The sequence below is a fragment of the Tympanuchus pallidicinctus genome, unplaced genomic scaffold (assembly GCF_026119805.1).
Source record: "Tympanuchus pallidicinctus isolate F22 unplaced genomic scaffold, pur_lepc_1.0 scaffold31, whole genome shotgun sequence".
Lineage (NCBI taxonomy): Eukaryota > Metazoa > Chordata > Aves > Galliformes > Phasianidae > Tympanuchus > Tympanuchus pallidicinctus.
In genome coordinates, this window is record NW_026294749.1 from 9,385,397 (window position 1) to 9,404,924 (window position 19,528).

General features: G+C 42.2%; 2 protein-coding genes across 5 annotated transcripts in view; one reads left to right on the forward strand and one right to left on the reverse strand.

The window, feature by feature from the left end:
* Nucleotides 1-4,736, reverse strand: part of DEK (DEK proto-oncogene) — a 44,852-nt gene extending 40,116 nt beyond the window's left edge. For 2 of the 3 annotated variants that reach the window (XM_052697819.1, XM_052697821.1), the window contains exons 1-4: nucleotides 4,497-4,610; nucleotides 3,640-3,786; nucleotides 1,604-1,705; nucleotides 981-1,090 (exon numbers count right to left, since the gene is read on the reverse strand). In XM_052697819.1, the coding sequence (XP_052553779.1) occupies nucleotides 981-1,090; nucleotides 1,604-1,705; nucleotides 3,640-3,775 (348 nt within the window). In that variant the 5' untranslated portion in view covers nucleotides 3,776-3,786; nucleotides 4,497-4,610. Of the gene's footprint in view, nucleotides 1-980; nucleotides 1,091-1,603; nucleotides 1,706-3,639; nucleotides 3,787-4,496; nucleotides 4,611-4,636 lie in introns of those variants that run through there. The other variant, XM_052697820.1, reaches the window with a different exon arrangement.
* Nucleotides 4,737-5,969: 1,233 nt separating this feature from the next.
* RNF144B (ring finger protein 144B) overlaps nucleotides 5,970-19,528 on the forward strand; it is an 84,134-nt gene continuing 70,575 nt past the window's right edge. The window contains exon 1 of one of the 2 annotated variants that reach the window (XM_052697639.1): nucleotides 5,970-6,086. The gene's annotated coding sequence lies outside the window, so the exon portion shown is untranslated. The remainder of the gene's footprint in view (nucleotides 6,087-19,528) is intronic. The other variant, XM_052697642.1, reaches the window with a different exon arrangement.

Consider the following 19,528-nt stretch of genomic DNA (forward strand, 5'->3'; position numbering starts at 1 on the left):
ATAAATACCACAATTCAGAGATTTTAATGAATATACACTGTTTTTTTCCTCCTGAATAGTTGAGATCACAGACCTTCACTGTGTCATTTAAACAACCACAGCATTTGCAGCAGTGGTTTCAGATATTCTAACCAGCATTTGTATTTGTATTACTCAGTTCCTCATTTCTGTGTTAGCTGTTTAAGTTTCTAAAACACAAGAGCTTAAAAATAAAGTGCATTGAAGTGATAATGTTGAATCTGCTTTAATTACTCCATCTCCATTTCACTCCTAGTAGCAAAGAAAATGGGCCAGATGTATTCTGAAATTTAAGGCATGATCAATCGTATGTAATAGGCACTAAGAACTATTTGCTATTATGGATCGAGTTTGATCTTTGGATACAAGAGAGAGCATAGCTTTTTTTTTTAATTAATCTTTCAGTTCAGTCTTATTTTAGGCAAATATGACAAAATCACTAATTAAAATGTTACGTATTGATCTACTTTTGCTTTCTATTGTTTTGTGGAGAAAATGACTAGGTAGGTAGCAATGTAGTGAAACCCACGAGTGCAGGTGCCACACAGAATAAATGAAGCAGTAAGACACAGCTGTATTCAAAGTAACTATACAGACTACAGTCAAAATATTCCATGTACATCAGCAGTTTTAGCATGTCAGCCATGAACTATTGCCAATTCATTTGCATTAAGTGATCATTAACCTGGAGTGAAGAGGAAGGGGGAAATCTACATTCTATAGGCTTACAATTCAGCATCTCTCTCCACAAGATTTTCAGAGTAGCTGACAGAAATTAGAAGAATTATGGGCTCGAGTAACTATTCCTTTAGCAGTAATTTTCAAGAGTAGTTTGTAATAAATGACACTTAAGTAGATCTATATGTGCAAATGCAGAAGAAAACAACGCCTACAGGATAAACTTTTTCACCATGAGAATGGTGAAGAATTACTAGTTATACAGATAGATTTTAAGTTCTCACAGTGCCTGGCCTGTTGTAGAGGAGTTTGTGCAGGTTCCGAAGTTCATCTGTCTTCTTTTTACTCAGAAAGAACTGTATCCTTTCAATTTCACAAAGTTTTTGTCCTTTTCCTGAAACAAATAAAAGAAAAAAACACAAAGAAATCACTTTCTTATTTACCCATCTGTTCACAACTTCAAATATCCATCTACCTATATATTCTATCTATACATATTTTTTTAATGTAAAAGAAGTTATTTCTGCAGAGCATCAAGTCAAGTGTTGGGGAGGTCATTCCCTATCAACTAGGCACTGATAAGGGCTTTTTTTCCTTACTTGAAACTACCTGTAACACGGCTAACAGACTTGGCATTTCTTTTTAGTCTAGATGTTCCAACAACAGTGGTAGCTAGATACTGAAAAGCCTATTCAGAGCTAAGTTTAAACATTATATAATTTCTATTGTTTAATGTGACCTTGTAGGATAAAAGACAGTTTGCATATAATTGTAACAGTCTTTCTGCTCGGAAATGCACAGTGATTCAGTTAAGTTAGGTCTCACCTACAAGATAACAATTTGATCTTTTGAGAGGTTTCATCTTCATTTCAACACCCATAATTCTTACCTGAAAGGACAAGCTTACCTGGTGTAATTGTAAAAGGTTCCTTTTGTAACGAGGACACTTGCATGGTCAATCGGTCTACCTTCTTTTTCTCCCTTTTTCCTTCAACAATGAGACTCTTTTCTGCAAAACACAGGGTGTTTTTTTTTTGTTAAAGTTTTTTTCCTCATTATATCAGCAACTCCACTGCAGTGATAGGCAATACGCCTCTGAATTATTGCAAAAGCAAAACAAAAAAGGACAACAATATAACCAAGCATTATAAGACTTCCAAACCTTTGGATAAAGGTCGATAGGATTTTACAGAGCTGTAGATCTGAGTCTCTCGTCCTTAACTACCATCCTACATCCAACCTATCCTTGAAGGTGGACAGTGGACATTTCCTAAAGGGATCTTCATCTCACGATGAAGATGGCATCTCCATGCATTATCAGAAATCCAGCCTTCTCTCCTTTCTTCACCTTTCTAAGGTACAGAGCAGATGCTACTGGCACAGTCTCATTCTGTCCCCTTCTGCTCCAGCCCCCAGATGCACAGCTCTACTCCAGTTCTTTACAGGAAAGCTAACAAATGGGCAAAGGGAGAATCCAGCTTGCTTGCAGCCTCTTTCTCTTCCCACCAGTGGAATGGAGAACACATAGCAGAATGCTATCAGTAGAAAATGCAGATACATAAGGATAGTGGGACTGCACCGAATCACACACAGACGTGCTTTGCAGCACTCTGCAGAGCACAAAACATCTTCCAAACTATTAAGAACATTATTACAAATAATTTAATATAATACTTCTTCCTTTTAGTGGAAGGAACCTGTTCACAGTAAGAAGTTTGAAACTAGATGACCTTTAAGGTACCTTCCAACCCAAAACCATTCTATGAATACGTTTAGATTGGCTTAATGGATACATTCCATGTAGCTACTTTAACAATACTACATTAAGAGAAAAGCCTCACTGTTTCACAAACATGAACACCTCGTTGTAAGATACCTGACCTTATATCACATATCACTTTCCTTAGCACATAGTGTTGCTCTGGCCTTAACAGAAAAGCAGCTTTATAATGTGCACAAACATTAATCTGGACACATACCTGGTGAGAACACAGCAAAACACACTTGTGAATAGACAATTAGCTGCTCGTAAAAAGCTAGTTCAAATTACTCCATTGTTCTTATAACAGCATAACCTTTCTAGTACATTTTTCTAAAGACAAAGCTCTGCTCCTTTAAGCACACAAAACCATCATTGACATGGTTTTCACTAGCCATACCACAGCTCTATTTGCACAGATGTTTTCATTTGCAAAATAGTTGCCTAGAGATTTAACAGCAGCAGTTTTGCATAGTAGTTCCTGCCTCGCATCTCCTATGCCTTCATTACCCTCTTCACATACGTGATGCAGTCTATTTTGCTTGTCTCTTCAACATCACCATGACTTCCGCTGGTAAAATAAGTCACATGGAATTCCTTCACCACTACAAATAAGTTGTGGCACCCAAAAAAGTAATTATCAGTTGGTTGGCAAATGATAGCTGTATTAGTCTAAAGCAATGCCAGGGTTATTTCCACTTGTCTATCAAGTGTGTCTATCAAGTGTGTATTGCCTCAAAGTGTTACTGACAAAAAAAAAAAAAAAAAAAAATTAAAATGCTCAATTTTCAGATAATGATTTGATACAGGATGATATGTCTTAAAATCTCCAGAAGTTTCTCCAGCAACAAAAAATCCCTAGTGTACGAACTGAAAATGCTGGTAATCCCTCCATTGTTTCCTAAGGAATATAGTATTGTTATTTCTAGTCTTGTCTGTTTTAGTCTACTGGAAAATGATTTGTGATCCATGAGATGTACAATTGCTGTTAGGAGATGCTGCAGTACAATTGCCCAGCAAGGTTGTGGATGCCCCATCCCTGGAAGCACTCAAGGCCAGGCTGGATGGGGCTGTGAGCAACCTGTTTTAGAGGGAGGTGTCCCTGCCTATAGAAGGGGTTTGGAACTACATGATCTTCAAGGTTCCTTCCAACCCAAACCATTCTATGGTTCCATGACACGTACCCTTTTCTTCCTCTTCCTCTTCTTCCTCCTCCTCATCCTCCTCGCTTTCCTCAGCTTTGCTTTCAGCCTCAGCTTGTTTCTCATCTGCTTTTTCAGATGACATCGTATCTTCTTTAGAGGAAGCAACAGCAGACATGGTGTGCAGTTCTGTAGAAAGCAGTGGGCAGAGCCATGAGAACACAGCGCCCTTGCAGAAGCTGCGGGCGTTCCCATGTTTGAAGACACGAACTCAAACACCCTGCTTATACGCAGCACCTAACATAACTCAGTAGCTGTCGCTCGTTCTGCAGCTGCTGAAGAGGTTTATCAGCACTTTCCACACACCAGTTCCCAAACTGTGAAACATTCGGAAACACACAGAGGAAACAAACAGGCGACGGGAACCGCGGGCTGCACTATGAAGGAGAAAAAGTTCACACCTTCTTGTAAAATGCCCAGAAAATGTCTCTCGGGGGTACAGGCAACAAAACCCTCCGTTTTTTCTTGAGAAAAAGCGATCGCTCTGCCCAACCTGCCTTTCCCCGCCTCTTAGCGCAGAAGAAGAACAGAAAGTTGGGAACTTTCCGCCTTGGCAACGCCCAGACCGGCGAGGAGGGCTGGAGAGGGTTGAAAGCGCCGAGATCCGCTTCTCAAAGTTACACTGGGGATATTTTCGGCCAGGAAGGGGAGAAAGGAGGGGCCCCTCCCGCCTCCGACCAGCCCCGCCAGCCGCCCGTCCCGGCGCGCAGCCCGAACGACGCGATGGCGCCAGACAGCGCAGCACGAACGCGGCGGCCGCCCGCCCCCCCCCCCTCCGCCCCGAGGAGAGAAAGCGGTCGTTCTGCAGGGCCCGGTGCGGCCATGGCGGGCGGACACACCTCGTTTCGAGCCCCGGCTCCTGCAGCGGGAGCGGCTGTGGCGGCAGGGTCGGCGGGTGGCGGCGGGGAGGGCGCGCGGAGGGGGAGGGGCGGGGCGCTGCCAGACTGAGTCGCGCGCCCCGCGTCCCGCTCGCTCTCACCTCTCTCTCTCTCCCTCTCTCTCCCCCTCCCGGAATCAACAAGGTTTTCAAAATGGCGGGTTCTCAGCCGGGGAGAAGGAAGCGGGAAGACGGCGGCCAATCAGCGCCGGCGCGGGGAGGGCGGGCACGGAGGTGGGCGGGGCGAGAGGGCTGCGCGCGCAGAGCGAGGGTGGGGCGAGAGAGGCGCTTTGAGGCCGTGTGCCGCGAGGGGGCGCCCTAACCGCTGTGGTGACGTCACGGCCGCTGGCTGCGCTGAAAGCGGTGTTTGGGAGGGTCGTGCGCTTGTCGCTCAGACCATCGAATCACAGAATGGCCTGGGTTGAAAAGGACCACAATACTCATCCAGTTCCAACCCCCTGCTGCGTGCAGGGTCACCAACCAGCAGACCAGGCTGCCCAGAGCCACATCCAGCCTGGCCTTGAATGCCTGCAGGGATGGGGCATCCACAACTTCCTTGGACAACCTGTTCCAGTGCCTCACCACCCTCTGGGTGAAAAACCTCCTCCTAATATCTAACCTAAACCAGATGCTGCAGCTCGCACTGTACAAGGGCAGGGCTGGGGAGAGCATCTCCCCCCTCAGTTCCTACAGCAGCTGCAGTTTCCATTCCCAATGTTTTTTTAAACCTGTTGTGAATACAGATGGTGGCAGTCTGAAAACCGAACGTCATTTGCCAGCCGTGCATAACTAGGCAAGCCTGAAGCTCAGGACACTGAAGGACCTGGCCATTAAGCCGTGGGCCACGCAAACAGCATGACAAAGAATCATAAAATCGCTCAGGTTGGAAGACCTTCAAGGTCACCAAGTCCAACCACAACCTAACCATCCTACCCTCACTCTAACAAAGTTGACTGCTAAATCATGTCCCTGAGCACCGCATCCAAATGGCTTTTAAACACGTCCAGGGATGGTGACTCAACCTGCTCCCTGGGCAGCCTATCGCAGTGCTTAACAACCCTTGCTGTCAAGAAGTTTTTCCTGAAAGATGTCGAAAGACAACGGGCGGCCCCCTGCAAACCCACGGGCTGGGGGCTGTCGAGGGCGGCGACAGCGGACCGGCTTCACGTCGCCTCACCGAACCCCATCGGGAATGCCCCGAGCAGAAGCGAAGCCGGCCGCCCCGCGGTGCGGCGCCGGGCAGCGGGCCGGCACCGAGCCGCCGCGGTGCGCCCTCGGCGCGCGTTGCCGCACGTCTCCGCTGGCAGCACTCGCGGCTATGACAAGGAGCCGCTGTCCCGGCCTCGGGGCTCCCCCCGCCCTCGGCGCTCGCAGGGGGCAGGCGGGCGCGCGGGGGCACCGGTCCCGGCGTCCCGCTCGCTGGCAGCCTCCAGCCGGGCGGGGAGAGGCGCGGCGAGGGAAGGCGGGCGCGGGCAGAGCGGCGGCTTTACCCGCCGGGAGGTGCCGACCCCCACCGGTCGCGGCCGGGAGGAAAACGCCGCCAGGAGCCGAGGTGAGGGGCGGCACGCGTGCGACGGGCACCTGCGGGGCGGGGAGCCGCGCTCCTGCCGCCGCTCCTCCAGCCGCGGCGCTCGGCCGGGCGGGCGGCGGTGCGTGCTGGGGAGCGCGAGCTGCTGGCGTTCCCTCGTGCGGCAGAGGAGAGCTTCTCCCAGCTTTGCGGCTCTCGAGCGGTTCCTTCGGCTCTGGCAACTTTTGCGGTGCGAACCGGCGATGAACGCGGGCTTGCCGTAGTTCTGGCGGACTTTCCTGAGTACGTTCCGTCCATGAGGCGTGCTTTGCCACACGTGAGATGCTGGGGCGGCTGCCTGAAGTGGCTGCTGCTGTGAGAAGCCTTTTCCCCGCTCAGATGTGAGCACTTAGTATATTTATTTCTAAGTACGTAAGCTGGGTGAAGACAGAAATGCTAAATCTACAAGTATTTTCTGTCCGTAGTTGAAACAACTATATTTAACCTCTAGAAAGTGAGATCCTAACTGAAGTCGTTGGAAGGTCTGGATGTCTGCACGTTACGTGCAAGCTGCTTTAAAATTCCAGGGCCTGCCATGTGAATTTGGTATGAATCATGTCTTATTTTTAAAGAAATGGAATTCCGTGCTGAAAATATTCACGGCATATTACAGGAATACCCATGGCCTGGCTTAGACTAACAAAATGCAGAAAATTCAGCGTGGAGGCAAAGCATTTATCCTCATTTCACCTCTGTGTGCTGGGTTTCTAGACATTTCTCCTCACAAAGTATGTAGTTATTGGCTGTCTGGCCCTTCCAGGACTTCAAGTTTAGTAAAGTGGGTAAATGCCAGGTAGCCAAATTCTGCTCCCAGTTACTCCAGACTCTTCGCCATGGTAACTCCGTTTGTTTCAGTGCTGTTATTTTCCATTTACAGGACTATACCTGGATACTGAATTTATTCAATACGTTTATCATATTTTGTGAATTTTGTCTGCTTGGGTCAAGCTTTAGGACAGGATTCGTTTGTAATACGAACAACGTGCAATTTAGCTGGTTCTCTGCAATAGAGCTTGTAGAATTGAAAGTATAGGTGGAACACATGTACTTAGTAGGGGCAAGAAACCACAATGGTGTTTTGTGTGGCTAAAAGCCATAAGCATTCAGTTCTGGTGATCTGTTTAGTGGAAATTCTGATACGTCAGAACTAAAAGCTTTAGGAAACTATTTTATGTGGATGCACAGAAATAGCCTTGCAGAGTCACAACCAGAAGGACTTTTAGAGTTATAAAAAAAAGTCTTAAAGAATTTCAGTAATGACATTCTGAAGTAGTGACAACTCAAATATAGGAAGCTTGTACTTTCCTCTTTGGTGGCTGAACCTCAAAGGCTTTGCACATGTCTGTGTCTGGTTTCCGCTTTGTGTGAGGTGGGTTCCACTATAATAGCACACCCCAAGGAAAGCTGTAAGAGGCCCACTAAGAGCTGCAGAGGTTTAGCGTGGACCAGAAGGTTTGCAGTTTCACCATTCAGGTTCTGGGTTTGATCCTTTTCTATATGAATGCATTTTTAGTGAGTATTTGGATAAAGCATGTCTGCAGCATTAGAAACTAGAAAGACATGTTAACTTACCGAAGTCTGCAGAGGGAAAATGTCCTATCCCTGTTATATTTGTACATTTGACGTCAAAGTATGGGATGTTAGAGATAAATTGGCAAAAGCTTAGTTAAATATTATCACATTTCTTTAAGTGGAAACCAGTTTGATGATGTTTATTTGAAGTATCACTTTTGATTGCAGTGTTTTGGAGGGGAGGTGTGCTTTAAGGCCTAACTGGAAGGGTGAAACCCCAAGAACTATTTGTCATATGAAGGGGAAAGTAAAAGTAAATACTCTGAAGTCTCTGCTGAGCTGCAGCCCTAAACTAAATATTAATCAAAGGTATAAAGACTTTAATTGTGACTTCTGTCACTACATTTCTTTACATGTTTCTGTTTGTTTTATTGTGTTTCCAGAATAATTTCAGTTTGACATGCGTTTATGACATAGTTCCAAGAAGCATGCATGTACAATAATGACTAAGAGTACATTTAGGCTGGGAAGACTGAATTGCTCCTGCTTCCTGCAATGGATTTAGCTGGCTGAAGCTCATTGTTTTGAAAAGTGCTGTGGAATAGTACATTCAAATGATGTGGACAGGTTTGAAAGCTGTGAAACTCATCATTCCTGCCTAGCAGCTGTGGATATGCTGATAAAGATGTCTTCTTTGACTGAGGTTAAAATAAAGACTGCAGCTTGGTAATTACCAGATAAAGCAATCTGACTTACAGGCTTTATGGCATCTAAGTGAAGAGTATACCTGCTGTTTTAACACGAGGAAGGTTTTGCTCACAACAAGCCCATAGGAAATTCAAGGGCATTCAGTACTTTATTATGCTAAAAAACAAGGATAGTGGAGATTACAGATTCAGTGATACAAAGGGAGGGTGGCTAGATATTTGCTGGGAAGGCTGTAGTCAGTAATGCAAAATTAGGTTTCTCCTTAATTTTATTTCTAGCACTTCAGCCACTCTTTGTGGAGGAAGGCACTGATTTAAACTCACTGATCTTTAACAGCTGCTCTACCTTTTTTAACTTTCCATGCAGAAGAGAAACTTGCAGCCTTTGCAAATGTTTATTGCTTCTTTAAACAAAAAGTCATTTTCATGTTTTAGTCCTTTTCTCCTGACCATAACAGTAATAGATTCTGAAATCTCATACGAAACATTATGTTTACTTATGCTGATGGATTTTTGAAAATACTCACTGAAGGTTTAAATGTGCTGTGCCAAAGTGTTGTTTATTGCTTCAGTTTTCATCTTCGAAAAAGGAAAGTACAAAGTCTTTTGAGCATGGAGATAGAATACAGGTTTTCTGCCTTGTGCATATGAATCTAAAAGTCACTTTCTGTGGCTCTGGATAAAAGTCAGTGAAAGGTTTCTGTCCCCGGGCTTTTCAGGTACAATGTGGAGAAAATACTTGCAGGAATATTCTGAAGCTCACTCAAAAAGATGAAACACCGTGTAGTACTTAGTGAATGGCAGCTATAAGTACTCAGAATGTTTAGTGAAATGGTATTTTTTTAAAAGCAATTCCTATAAAGTTGGACTAAGTTTCCTTGGTAAAAATACCCAAACACAAAAGTAACCTTTTCTTAAATGCAAATCGGTACACTAAGCATTCTGCTTATTTCCTCAGGCAGCATCACGACGCTGTTTTATACAATCTAATTCCAAAAATAAGACTGCTCTGTAAAATGCTTTGCTTCAAGCAGTCCCAATACAAGTCAAAATTATTGCAAGGATGCCACAGAAGGCAAAATTTATTTGCCTGAGGATGAGTGACGCTGCATCTGAAATGTGGACCTTGCAAATAGACTTTCCAGGAATAAATCACATCACTGCCCGCGTGCATCTGTGGGTAATTGGTCAAAGGTTTTCAGAAAATTCATAGGCTAACTAATTAATATGCATCTCTTGACTCAAATATAAACTGCATAGTTGGATTCATAGAGGAGATAATAAATATCTTGGAAGAAGAGTTGGATTTTTTTTCTGTCTCATCTTTTTTTTCTCCCCTCTACTCTGTCCTCTTTTGCCCCATGTATGTTTGTTGTAAGTAAACAAATTGCTCCTGATGGAATACTGGACTTCACCAGTTCTCTGTTTCTCTGAAGTGAAACAACCTCGAAGCCCCCAGATTTAGGATATCTGCTCAGGTAAAGTCAGTCATTATTTTCTGTGTTATTCAAACTTTGTTATTAGCTTGTTTAACTGCTGTTTATTAGCAGAGCTGGGGATATGCTGCAAGTTTGCTGATTCCTGTTCACACTGCCTGGATGGTGGAAAAACGTGGAAATGTACAACATCTTTCCAATAGGGCAGTAGAAAAGAGCAAACTGGTCAAACTACAGTTCTAGACAGCTTTAATCATTAACAGGGACAGCTTATCTGGAAAAATGCAGGTGATGCCCATGCTAGTTCCCTAAATGGCTTTGCTGTGAATGGAGCAACACTTCTGCTGTGCTTGGCATGTGAAACAGTTCTATTTTCCGTGACATAACAGGCTATAATCTGTGAGAGACAGCTGTTGGACAGGTAGATAAACATACATTCCAGGTGTGTATAGCTAACGTAAGGTAGCCTGTATTGTGCCTATGTCTAGACCTATGTCTCTTGTAAACCCTATGAATGATCCAGTATGCACGGAAATGTATGCCACTCCCAATGCTGTGTAAAGGACTTAACAAAATCCTGTAATTCTGATGAAATGATCTTTTTGGAGCAAATTGTGCAGATTTTGTGGACAGGTGGGTTTGTGGATGTGGATGTGGACTGCTTTTAAGTATTGTTCCTTATGCTGAAGATGAATGTATGAAAGTCAGACAGAAGTTGAGAGTGCTCTGTATGTTCTGCATAATGCCAGGGCTCTGAATTCAGTTGGGTTCTTATGTGATAGGTGGTTGTTACTTGCAGTGATCTGCTAAATTGAAAGCTACGTAAGAATTTTCACTGCTGTCTCGTCCAAATCTTGTCTTTGCATACTCATAACTTAATGAATTGTTCTCAGTTCCTGATGACGTTTTCCTATTTGGTTTTGGTCCAGAAGTTAGCTTTCCTGGAAAGCTCATGAGAAAATCCTTTGCCTGGTTCTGATTTAAAGATAAACAAATGAAAAAAAAATAAAACTTGTACTTCTTCCATTTAAATTGTAGCAGGGAAAAGAGGTTGCTGTTACACAGGCAGTAATGGTAAAACTTGACGTTTTTATCCTGACTGCTTTTCTTTGAGTATTTAATCACTTCAGAGATAAAACATTGAACAAATATTAAACATAAATAAGCCCACTGTCCATCTGTGATTTATTCTTAGTTACTTTATGCTAATATTCTGCCTGTACCCTGGATGATACTTTGTGGTGAGGCTTGTCCTGCTCTGCTTTCAAACTGCTGTAAATTCTCGTGATGAAACATATACTGCACTGCTTCTACCTTTGGTGACAGAAGACTCCTTGGATGCTTAGTTGGGCTTCAAGGGATATAGTTATACCCACTATGTAAAGCAGCTTTTATTATTGATGAGAATGAGACTTTTTGGTGGTGGTTTGCAGCACTGGTTACAAGATCCTTGATCACACATGAGCTCTGTAACCTGAACGTTCTGTTACACTGGAAGAAGTAGTTGCCTGTCACCTCTCAGAAATAGGTCCTAAAATCCCAGCACTATAAATATCTATGACAGTAGATGTTTGATTTGCCTGCCCAAGTAAAGATAGAATTCACATAGCTGAAGGTTTGTACAGATGTGTGAAGGACTATGGACTTGACTAATAATGTACCATAGCTGATATCTCTGTGAAAGGTTTCACAGCTTTAGAGAAAATCACTATTTTGTGCTATTAGATCTGTTTGTTAAATTTCCTTTTTGGTCTTGAAAAGCAAAAATGTTAATTAAAATTAAGCAATTTTTTAAATGATAAAATTGTAAGATCTGTTGTATCTCAAAGCCTACTGAAGCCCTAACTGTGGTTAGACAGTACTCAGAGAAAGGTGTTTTTGCCCACAGTGAACTTGGAGCTGGTATATGCTGCTGTTCAAGACAAGTAGGGAAATAAGCAGCTCGAGTGATTTAGCTGTTTAGCATTTGTGTGTGTGTCACTTCTGACATGTAAATGTGAGTTCAGTTCAGTTTGAGCCTATATGAGCTGTCTGATCCGCTCTGAGCTTTGTTAGGTGGGAATACAGGTATGGAAAGCACAGCAGAACCCAACGTTAACTATAGAAGTTGAGACTGAAAACCAAAGCTGTGGTTCTCATCAGAGCAGGAGTTTAACTATGGCATTTATTTATTCCTTTAAGTTCTCTAGGTATGTGATTTTCTTTTTCTGGTGTACTGAAGAGATGACTTTACTGAAGAAGAATTTGGCCTGCAGTGTGCACTTCCAGCATCAGAATGATCAATATTATGAGGAAATCTGAGAGCTGTTAGTATAAATCTGTTTTGTGTGTCTAATGGCCTTTGCAATCACCCTTTAGAAAATGTGTTCACCTTGAGATTTCATCAAAAGTTTTCCTTGTCATTTCAGACTTGTTGCTACTTTTAAACTCTATTAAGAAAAAAAGATATGTGACTTGACTTGGCAGAGAAGGTCACATAGCTTGGCTTTCCATCTGGTTAAGTAATTCAGTGAAAAATGAGCTAAGCAACAGAGCCATTTTTGTCATTTTTCTGAATACCTCACCAAAATGCTTGCTTGGAATGCTTTCACTTCACACTTTGTCACTGCTACCTTCCAACCCAGCGCTGAACACAGCCCTCTGTCTTTGCTGCATCTTGGCGTTTCAGGAAAAACGAGGAGCAGTTTCTGGGCTTGCATACATAGGAACATTCAGAAAAAAAAATATTCCAAATGAGCAGCATGGACGTTCTGAGATGTTAACGTGAACAAACTTCTCAAGTGTCCTAGTTAGCTCACAGTCAGATCTGTTATGGATACTTACATTTGGCAGTGGCTTTTGTTTGTTTAGCTAACTTCGAAAGTAAATTAAACAAAAGTGTTCTACAGTCATTTTAAAATTCTATTTATGGTTTAATTAATAACTTTTAAAAGCTTGTTCGAATTAATCTTCCTGAAGGTTCTGGCTAACAAACCCTGCTAAGTTTTGGTAAGGCAGTTAATGGGGTTTCAATGTCTAGTTTTGTGTTCTGCTCCTCTCCTTAGGCTGCTGGACAAAGATTGTCAGAACAGCACGTATGGTTGCCGTGCAGCTGGGGTAGTTTACAAATGGGATGTAGCACAAACTCACATTCCCAGAAAGCAAATACAGTTGACTGTGAGGCAGGAACAGATTGCTTGCTGTGCTGCAGCAATGGCCCTCTTTGGCAGAAGGTTTAAGCAGGCAGCAAAAAGTGGTAACGTCTTCAGTGTCTTCATTTACAGGATTTGGCAAGACTTGTGTCAGTAAGGCTGTGTGTCCGTGTAAACAAGCTTTCTTTCACAGCTGTGATGTGGGACTGTGCTTTTTCCTGGAAATCTGCAAAAAGCAGAGGCGTTAAGTTAAATTGCTTAGCTGTGGAATGTTTTTTCAAGTTGATTTCCTGATATTGAAGATGTGTCTTCCTAAAGACGTTACTACCATGGAATAAGGTAGGATGTACACAGTATCTGTTGTTTCACACCGGCTTCTGGTTTGGGCATTCACTTCTTTGTGAAGTAGTTCCCTATTGTGGCATATGCAATTCCTTGCACATGGCAGGAGCTACTGAGCAGTTGAATTTGTGTTATGAATTCATGCCATTGTTTAATGCAGATTAGCTTTTCTACACAGAACAAGGATGTCCAACAGTTTGGCTTTCCTGGGTCACATTGAGTGAAGAGGAATTATCTTGAGTGAAGAAGAGTTGTTTTGGGCCCCATATAAAATATATAATGTAACTAATGTATGTAAGTAACAAAATTTATTTTTTAAAAAGTCATTGCAAGTTTGAAAAACAAGAAGGCAACAAAACCATTAAACTAGTGGATATTAGACTTTATTTTTGTGAAATTAATCACAGAATGGCCTGGGTTGCAAAGGACCACGATGATCATCCAGTTCCAACCCCCTGCTGTTTGCAGGGTCGCCAACCAGCAGACCAGGCTGCCCAGAGCCACATCCAGCCTGGCCTTGAATGCCTGCAGGGATGGGGCATCCACAGCCTCCTTGGGCAACCTGTGCCAGTGCCTCACCACCCTCTGGGTGAAAAACCTCCTCCTGATATCTAACCTAAACCTCCCTCCCCTGTCTCAGTTTAAAAATATTCCCCTTGGTTCTGTTACTAGCCACCCGTGTGAACAGTCATTCCCCCTCCTGTTATACACTCCCTTCAAATACTGAAAGGCCACAATGAGGTCTCCCTGGAGCCTACTTTTCTCCAAGTTAAGCAAGCCCAGTCTCCTCGTGCATCCAGATGCATCAGTCTGGTTCAGTGGAAGTGCTTGCAATTCTTAGCAAGTTCTCAAGTTGTTCCTCAGAGATTTTTAATGAAATTTTAATCTTCTGTGCTTCATTCTTGAAAATAGTTGCTCACAAATGGCAGAAACTGATGACATGAATAAGGCACGATTATGAAGTGAGAGATTTTTTCTGTCAAGGTAGGTCTTATAGAAAACTAAGTAAGAGACATGACCAAATTTTTCTTTGCTGATTACAGTTGTACACATTCCCTTTGAAAATTCACAGGTCATTTACGTATGTTGACTGAAAATGGAATATATTTCTGCCAAAATCTTGATACCAATTCTCAGATTCCTTTATCAAAATGAAAACCATTGCTGCACAGGACTGTGTTTAGCCAAAGTGTCAAAATTATTTGCTCAAGTTATATCATAACTTGAGCTTATCATAATTTAGGTTTAAGTTGAATGCTGTTATGATTTGCAACAGCACAGGTAAGTTAATTTTCACCTTCAAGGCACATTTAACTCATTTAAATGAACAATAAAATCGCTCATAGAAACATAGTGCAAATTATTTTATAATTTTTGGGAGCTTTTTGACATGTTGGAAATTACAGCATTTGTCAGCACTACAGAAGAATTCTGGATATTTCTTCCACAGTTAGCTTGTTAAGTTGTTAAATTTGTAAAAAATAACACAAGCCCAAGTGTAAGAAAGAAGAAAACTTCCATGTCTGCTTAATAACAAGAGAACTCATCTTCACAAGCAGACGTGTAGATAGGTTGGAATATTGACAGCAGTCACAGCATTGTACTCACCAGGTGACACGAGTGCATGTAGCATTGCATAGCACGATTGCACAAGGCTTTCATGCAATCATGGAAAGCATTGATGAAAATCACATGATAATGGTAAAAAATCACAATTCTTCTAGGGCCACCCTGTCCAAAGCTGCATCTGGGCCATGGGTGGGATATGCCTGCTGTGGACGTTCGGTGAGAGTCTTTTTTTGTTCACTGACACGCAGGCTTCCTTGGCCATCTCTCCATGTTCTCTAAGCAGCACAGAAGTCTGTTTCTCACGTTGTGGAAATCCCTGGCAGGCCATCCTGCAGAAACCGTGTGCAAGAGGGAATTCTGAATGCAGTTAGTGCTTGGGTGAGGCGGCCTTTCTTCTCTGGAATTACAGTTAATTCCTGCATAGGTTGATTTGGATGAACACACAGAATCTTTTGAGTTCATGTAGTGCTGGCTAGGAACACTGACTACTTTCCAAAGCTAGTGTGCAATAATAGATACTAAGTGCCTTTATATAGTTACTCATCACTTTATTCTCCTCCATCTTAGTCCAAATAATCTGGAATTTGTCCTGGTAATAACTTGGAAAGAACCAGAAAAAATGCTCCCTTAAACATTCCTGATGCGTCCCAAACTAAATGCTCCTTTTTGAGTAACCAAACAGCTCACATTCTTTGGCATGGGTTCTGCTCCCGTCCTCAGAAAAACAGTCTTGAAAATGAATTCAAACAGTTCAGAACAGAGTTAGAAACAGCTTTTATTTTTTGTGTAGGAAGTACTGCTAGTTACTGGTTTCTACTTTCTTCTGAGGTTGCTTCATTTTCTGCCTGGTGCTCTTTTCTCAAGGCTAATGTAAGTATTGCTTATAGGCTTGTAGTCGTTCTGTACTGTCTTTTGCTTATGAAATGTTTAATCCTCACAATATAAATCTTCTTTTTAATTTTTTTCCTCCTTGTACACTGTTATTTGTCTCTGCCCTTCAAAAGCTGACAACTTTCCTCTTGACTTTTTATGCTGCAAATATTCTGGAATATTGGAACATAGAAGCTTGTATCTCTTTGTTTATATCAATTGACATTTTCATCTATGTTTGAAGAAGTCCGACAAAACTTTTGGGATATTTTGAAATGCAAATTTATAGATTATCTTAAAAATTAATGAGCTGATGATGCTGATTTATAGCTTTTGAGGAGAGGGGTGAAATGTTGCATGTGCAGTATGTTCAAATGGCAGTACATTTCCAGACGTGTTCAGTGTGTAACATGGTGAGACTGGGAGAGGAAAACAGAAATAAAGCAGTTGCTTTTAATAATAACACTGGACCTGGGAAGAGAAGTCATCTTTCTTCACTGCAGAGGTGCTTTGGGCCGTCGTGCTAGATGGTTCTTCCAGTGCTTTGGGGAGTAAGAGTAATGTGCTGTGATCTCCTCAGAGCAGAAGGATGCTGAAATTGAGGACTAACAAAACACGGGGAAGTTTCACATCAGCCTGGCTGCTCGTCCCTTGCGACAGGACGCTGGTGGAGGTTCCGAATGCGAGCATGTCGATGTGTGCCTGGTGCTCTCACTAGATGGAGCTCCTCGCCTTGCTTACCTCATCCCGGGATGCCAGAGACAGCGCTCTGCTCCTCGCTTGCGTCCCTTGCCGCTGAAGTCCGCTTAGGCCTGTCCTTCTGCCAGAAGGGGTGACCCTGTGGTCGTCTTACCTTCCACCCCGACATCACGTTATGTTACTGCTCCAGTTTGATTGGGTGGATAACAGACGTGCTCCACTTGGAAAGGAAGCAGGTTTTTTTGTTTTGTTTTGTTTTGTTTTTGTATCATAGGATTGAGGCTCTGAGCAGCTCCTAAGCCTGGCTGGTCATCTGCTGACACCGTGCTGTTCTGTGCTGTTCTGGAACAAGTGACAAGTGTGCTTCTGTACCCATTTGTGCACTTTCTGTGTTTCCTGGGACAAGAGAAGTCCAGTAAACTGGTCAGATGGAAAACTTGTCTTTCTTGTTTAGAGTTTGCTGAACTGTCTTACTCTGTAGTTGCTCAGCTACTAAGGAATGAGGGTGGGAGGCAATATGGAGCTCTTCTTGCAGGGGAAGCCCACAGTTGCACCATACTGGAAAAAGCTGGAGGCTCACTGCCTCACATCTGAATGTTTAAAATACAAAGCAACAGTGTGAGTAAAGTTTCAGTGCTTTCTTTCCTCACAGTTCCAGTACTTGCTTTTGCATCAGCAGGTTTTCTTCCATGTCAAAGGAAAATGCAGTAAAAATCAGAAATATTTTTCCATTAGCAAAGCAAAACAAAAACCTACGTTTGAATCTTTTATTCTTTTGAATTCTTATTTCCTAGCTGTTACTAAATTTTGCTTTTTTACTGTATATAAATTCAATTAATTAGTGGATTCTGAATATCCACAGAGATGAGCTCACTGAAGATTTAAAACCAAATTTAAAGTAGCACAAATAATAACTCTGCGTGTTATTTATTGAATAAAACATTAGATTATAACAGGGTCAAAATGAGACATGTTAGAATTGGAACTTCTTTTAGTTTGCCATTGAAAATGTGGTTCTTAAACACTGGAACTCTTACTTAGTTGTTTTGACATTTGAATGCATTTATTTTAGTCCTTAGATGACTCAGATTCCCACCAGCCTGCTGCGTGTTAATTTGCAAACACTATAAAGAGCAGGCATTAAAAAAGTCATAGACTGTGCAGCGTGCCCTTCAGCACTCATTACATGCTCATTAGCTCCTGGTCCCTCGTTTGGTTTGCATCCTAGTTCCTCGTCCTCAAAAGATGTGTGTGTGTACTACTTCACTTTGAGTTGCTGCCTAGGGATTAATGGAGCTCTGATTGTCTTCCTGGCTTCCCTCTGCTCATGAGATCCCACTAGTATATGAGGGCACACAGAGTGAATTAAAGCATATGTTGAAGGGAGAAGGAGCTGGGTTGGTTCGATGCATAAACCGACTGAGAGTGCGTATGTGATGATAGGCTTGGCACAGCAGAAGAGGAATGGAGGCCTTAAGGGGTCCCCTCATCCAGAATACTGATGTCTGTGGATCTGCTACTGCCTCTCTGTGTCCAGCCCACTGCTAAGTGCACTGAGCAGTGACTTACTGCAATTTGTTGGCCATTTTCCTTTGCCTTGGCCCTCGGACAGCTGTTACTTCAAGCTCAACTCAGATAACCTGATAGCATAATAACCAGAGAAAGTGTTCTGAGAAAGTAGTGAATTGTTTGTTTGCTACTACTATTTTGGGTTTAGTATTAATGCTTGTCCAATATACCGTTATCAGTATAGCAAGGGCCAGGCCTTTCATAACCTTTGTGCTTTTTATAACTTGCCTATGATTTCTATTCAGTGTACTTTTAAAAGATGAAAGCAGGAGTATTTGTAACCTTTTCAACTACAGAATTACAGTTCTCTTTAACACGTCTGCAGAGCATGCATATTCATGTTACCTTTTTCACTTTTCACATGAAGAGGCTTTGCTTGCTACTTGAATTCCATCTGCAGAGTCACCTCTGTACAGAGGTTTGTTCTGCATGTATTTTTCCTTTGTTTGACTTTCTTGGGGGTGAAGAGAATATTGGAATAAATTGGATACTCTGTTTTTCTAAGGGGAGTCTTTTCTAAGACTATGGGCTACTTTTGGGCTATTTTAGGGTGAAAATGAAACCTTGTTTTTGTGCCAGTTGATTTGATAGAAGCTGTCGAACATGATGTCAGGCCATGGGAATTATTTGAAGATGCTTCTAAAAATGGCATACAGAGTTCTCCCTGGAAATTATTTCTTGTTTGAACAAAATATGCTTTTCACCTCTACAGTCTCAGTGAAGTAGGAATGGTAGGGTTCTTTAAAATAAATCTGTATTATCACTAATATAAGAAAAAATAATCCAATACCCTGTTTCAGAGCATCATAATTAATTTGTTCTAGTGTCAGTCTGCTTTCTTTCATGCTGCTTTTTCATTTTCTAACAGAGGCTGAGGAAGAAGGAAATCATAACAGGACACAGTGAACGTAGCTCATTTTGATGGAAAAATGTAATAATTGTGAAGTAGCACTGAATTTCCTCTGGGAAAACAAGGTTTTCTTCTTTGGCATTGCTGTTCTTCATAAAATTGTATCTGCTGTGACCTTGTGGTTAATGACCTCAATAGAGTCATATCATACATGCACTTAAATCACTATTGGATTTTACATATTTTCCTTTTGCTTGTTATCCCTTGATAATTTTGTTATTACTGATGGGAAACATAAATTTCATTTACATTTAGATAAGGAAATTGTGTTATTGTCAGTAAGCTGGATACAGTTCTAAACCTTTTGTACAAGTGCTGTGAAACTGAGATCAGTGAATTGAAATGTCCTGTTCATATTTAAAAAAAAAACCCACAACAAAAAGCACAAACCAACCAAACAAACAAGTCCCACAGCCTTTGAACTTAAAGTAACTGCAATACAAAAATATCCTCTAAAATCCCTGCGATAAGAATCCCTTAAATAAACGTGTGAGAGTTCAGGCTGAACTGAATATTTCATACTCTCCCTAATGGAAGGATAGGCAAGTAGCTTCTAAATAACTTTTCGTGTATCTAACATGCTTAATAGAGTTAAGATGAAGGCTGATGTAATGCTTCTGAATCAAATTGTTTCAGCAGAATTTCTCTTTGTACATAACGTATCATTAAACCATAGCTGTGG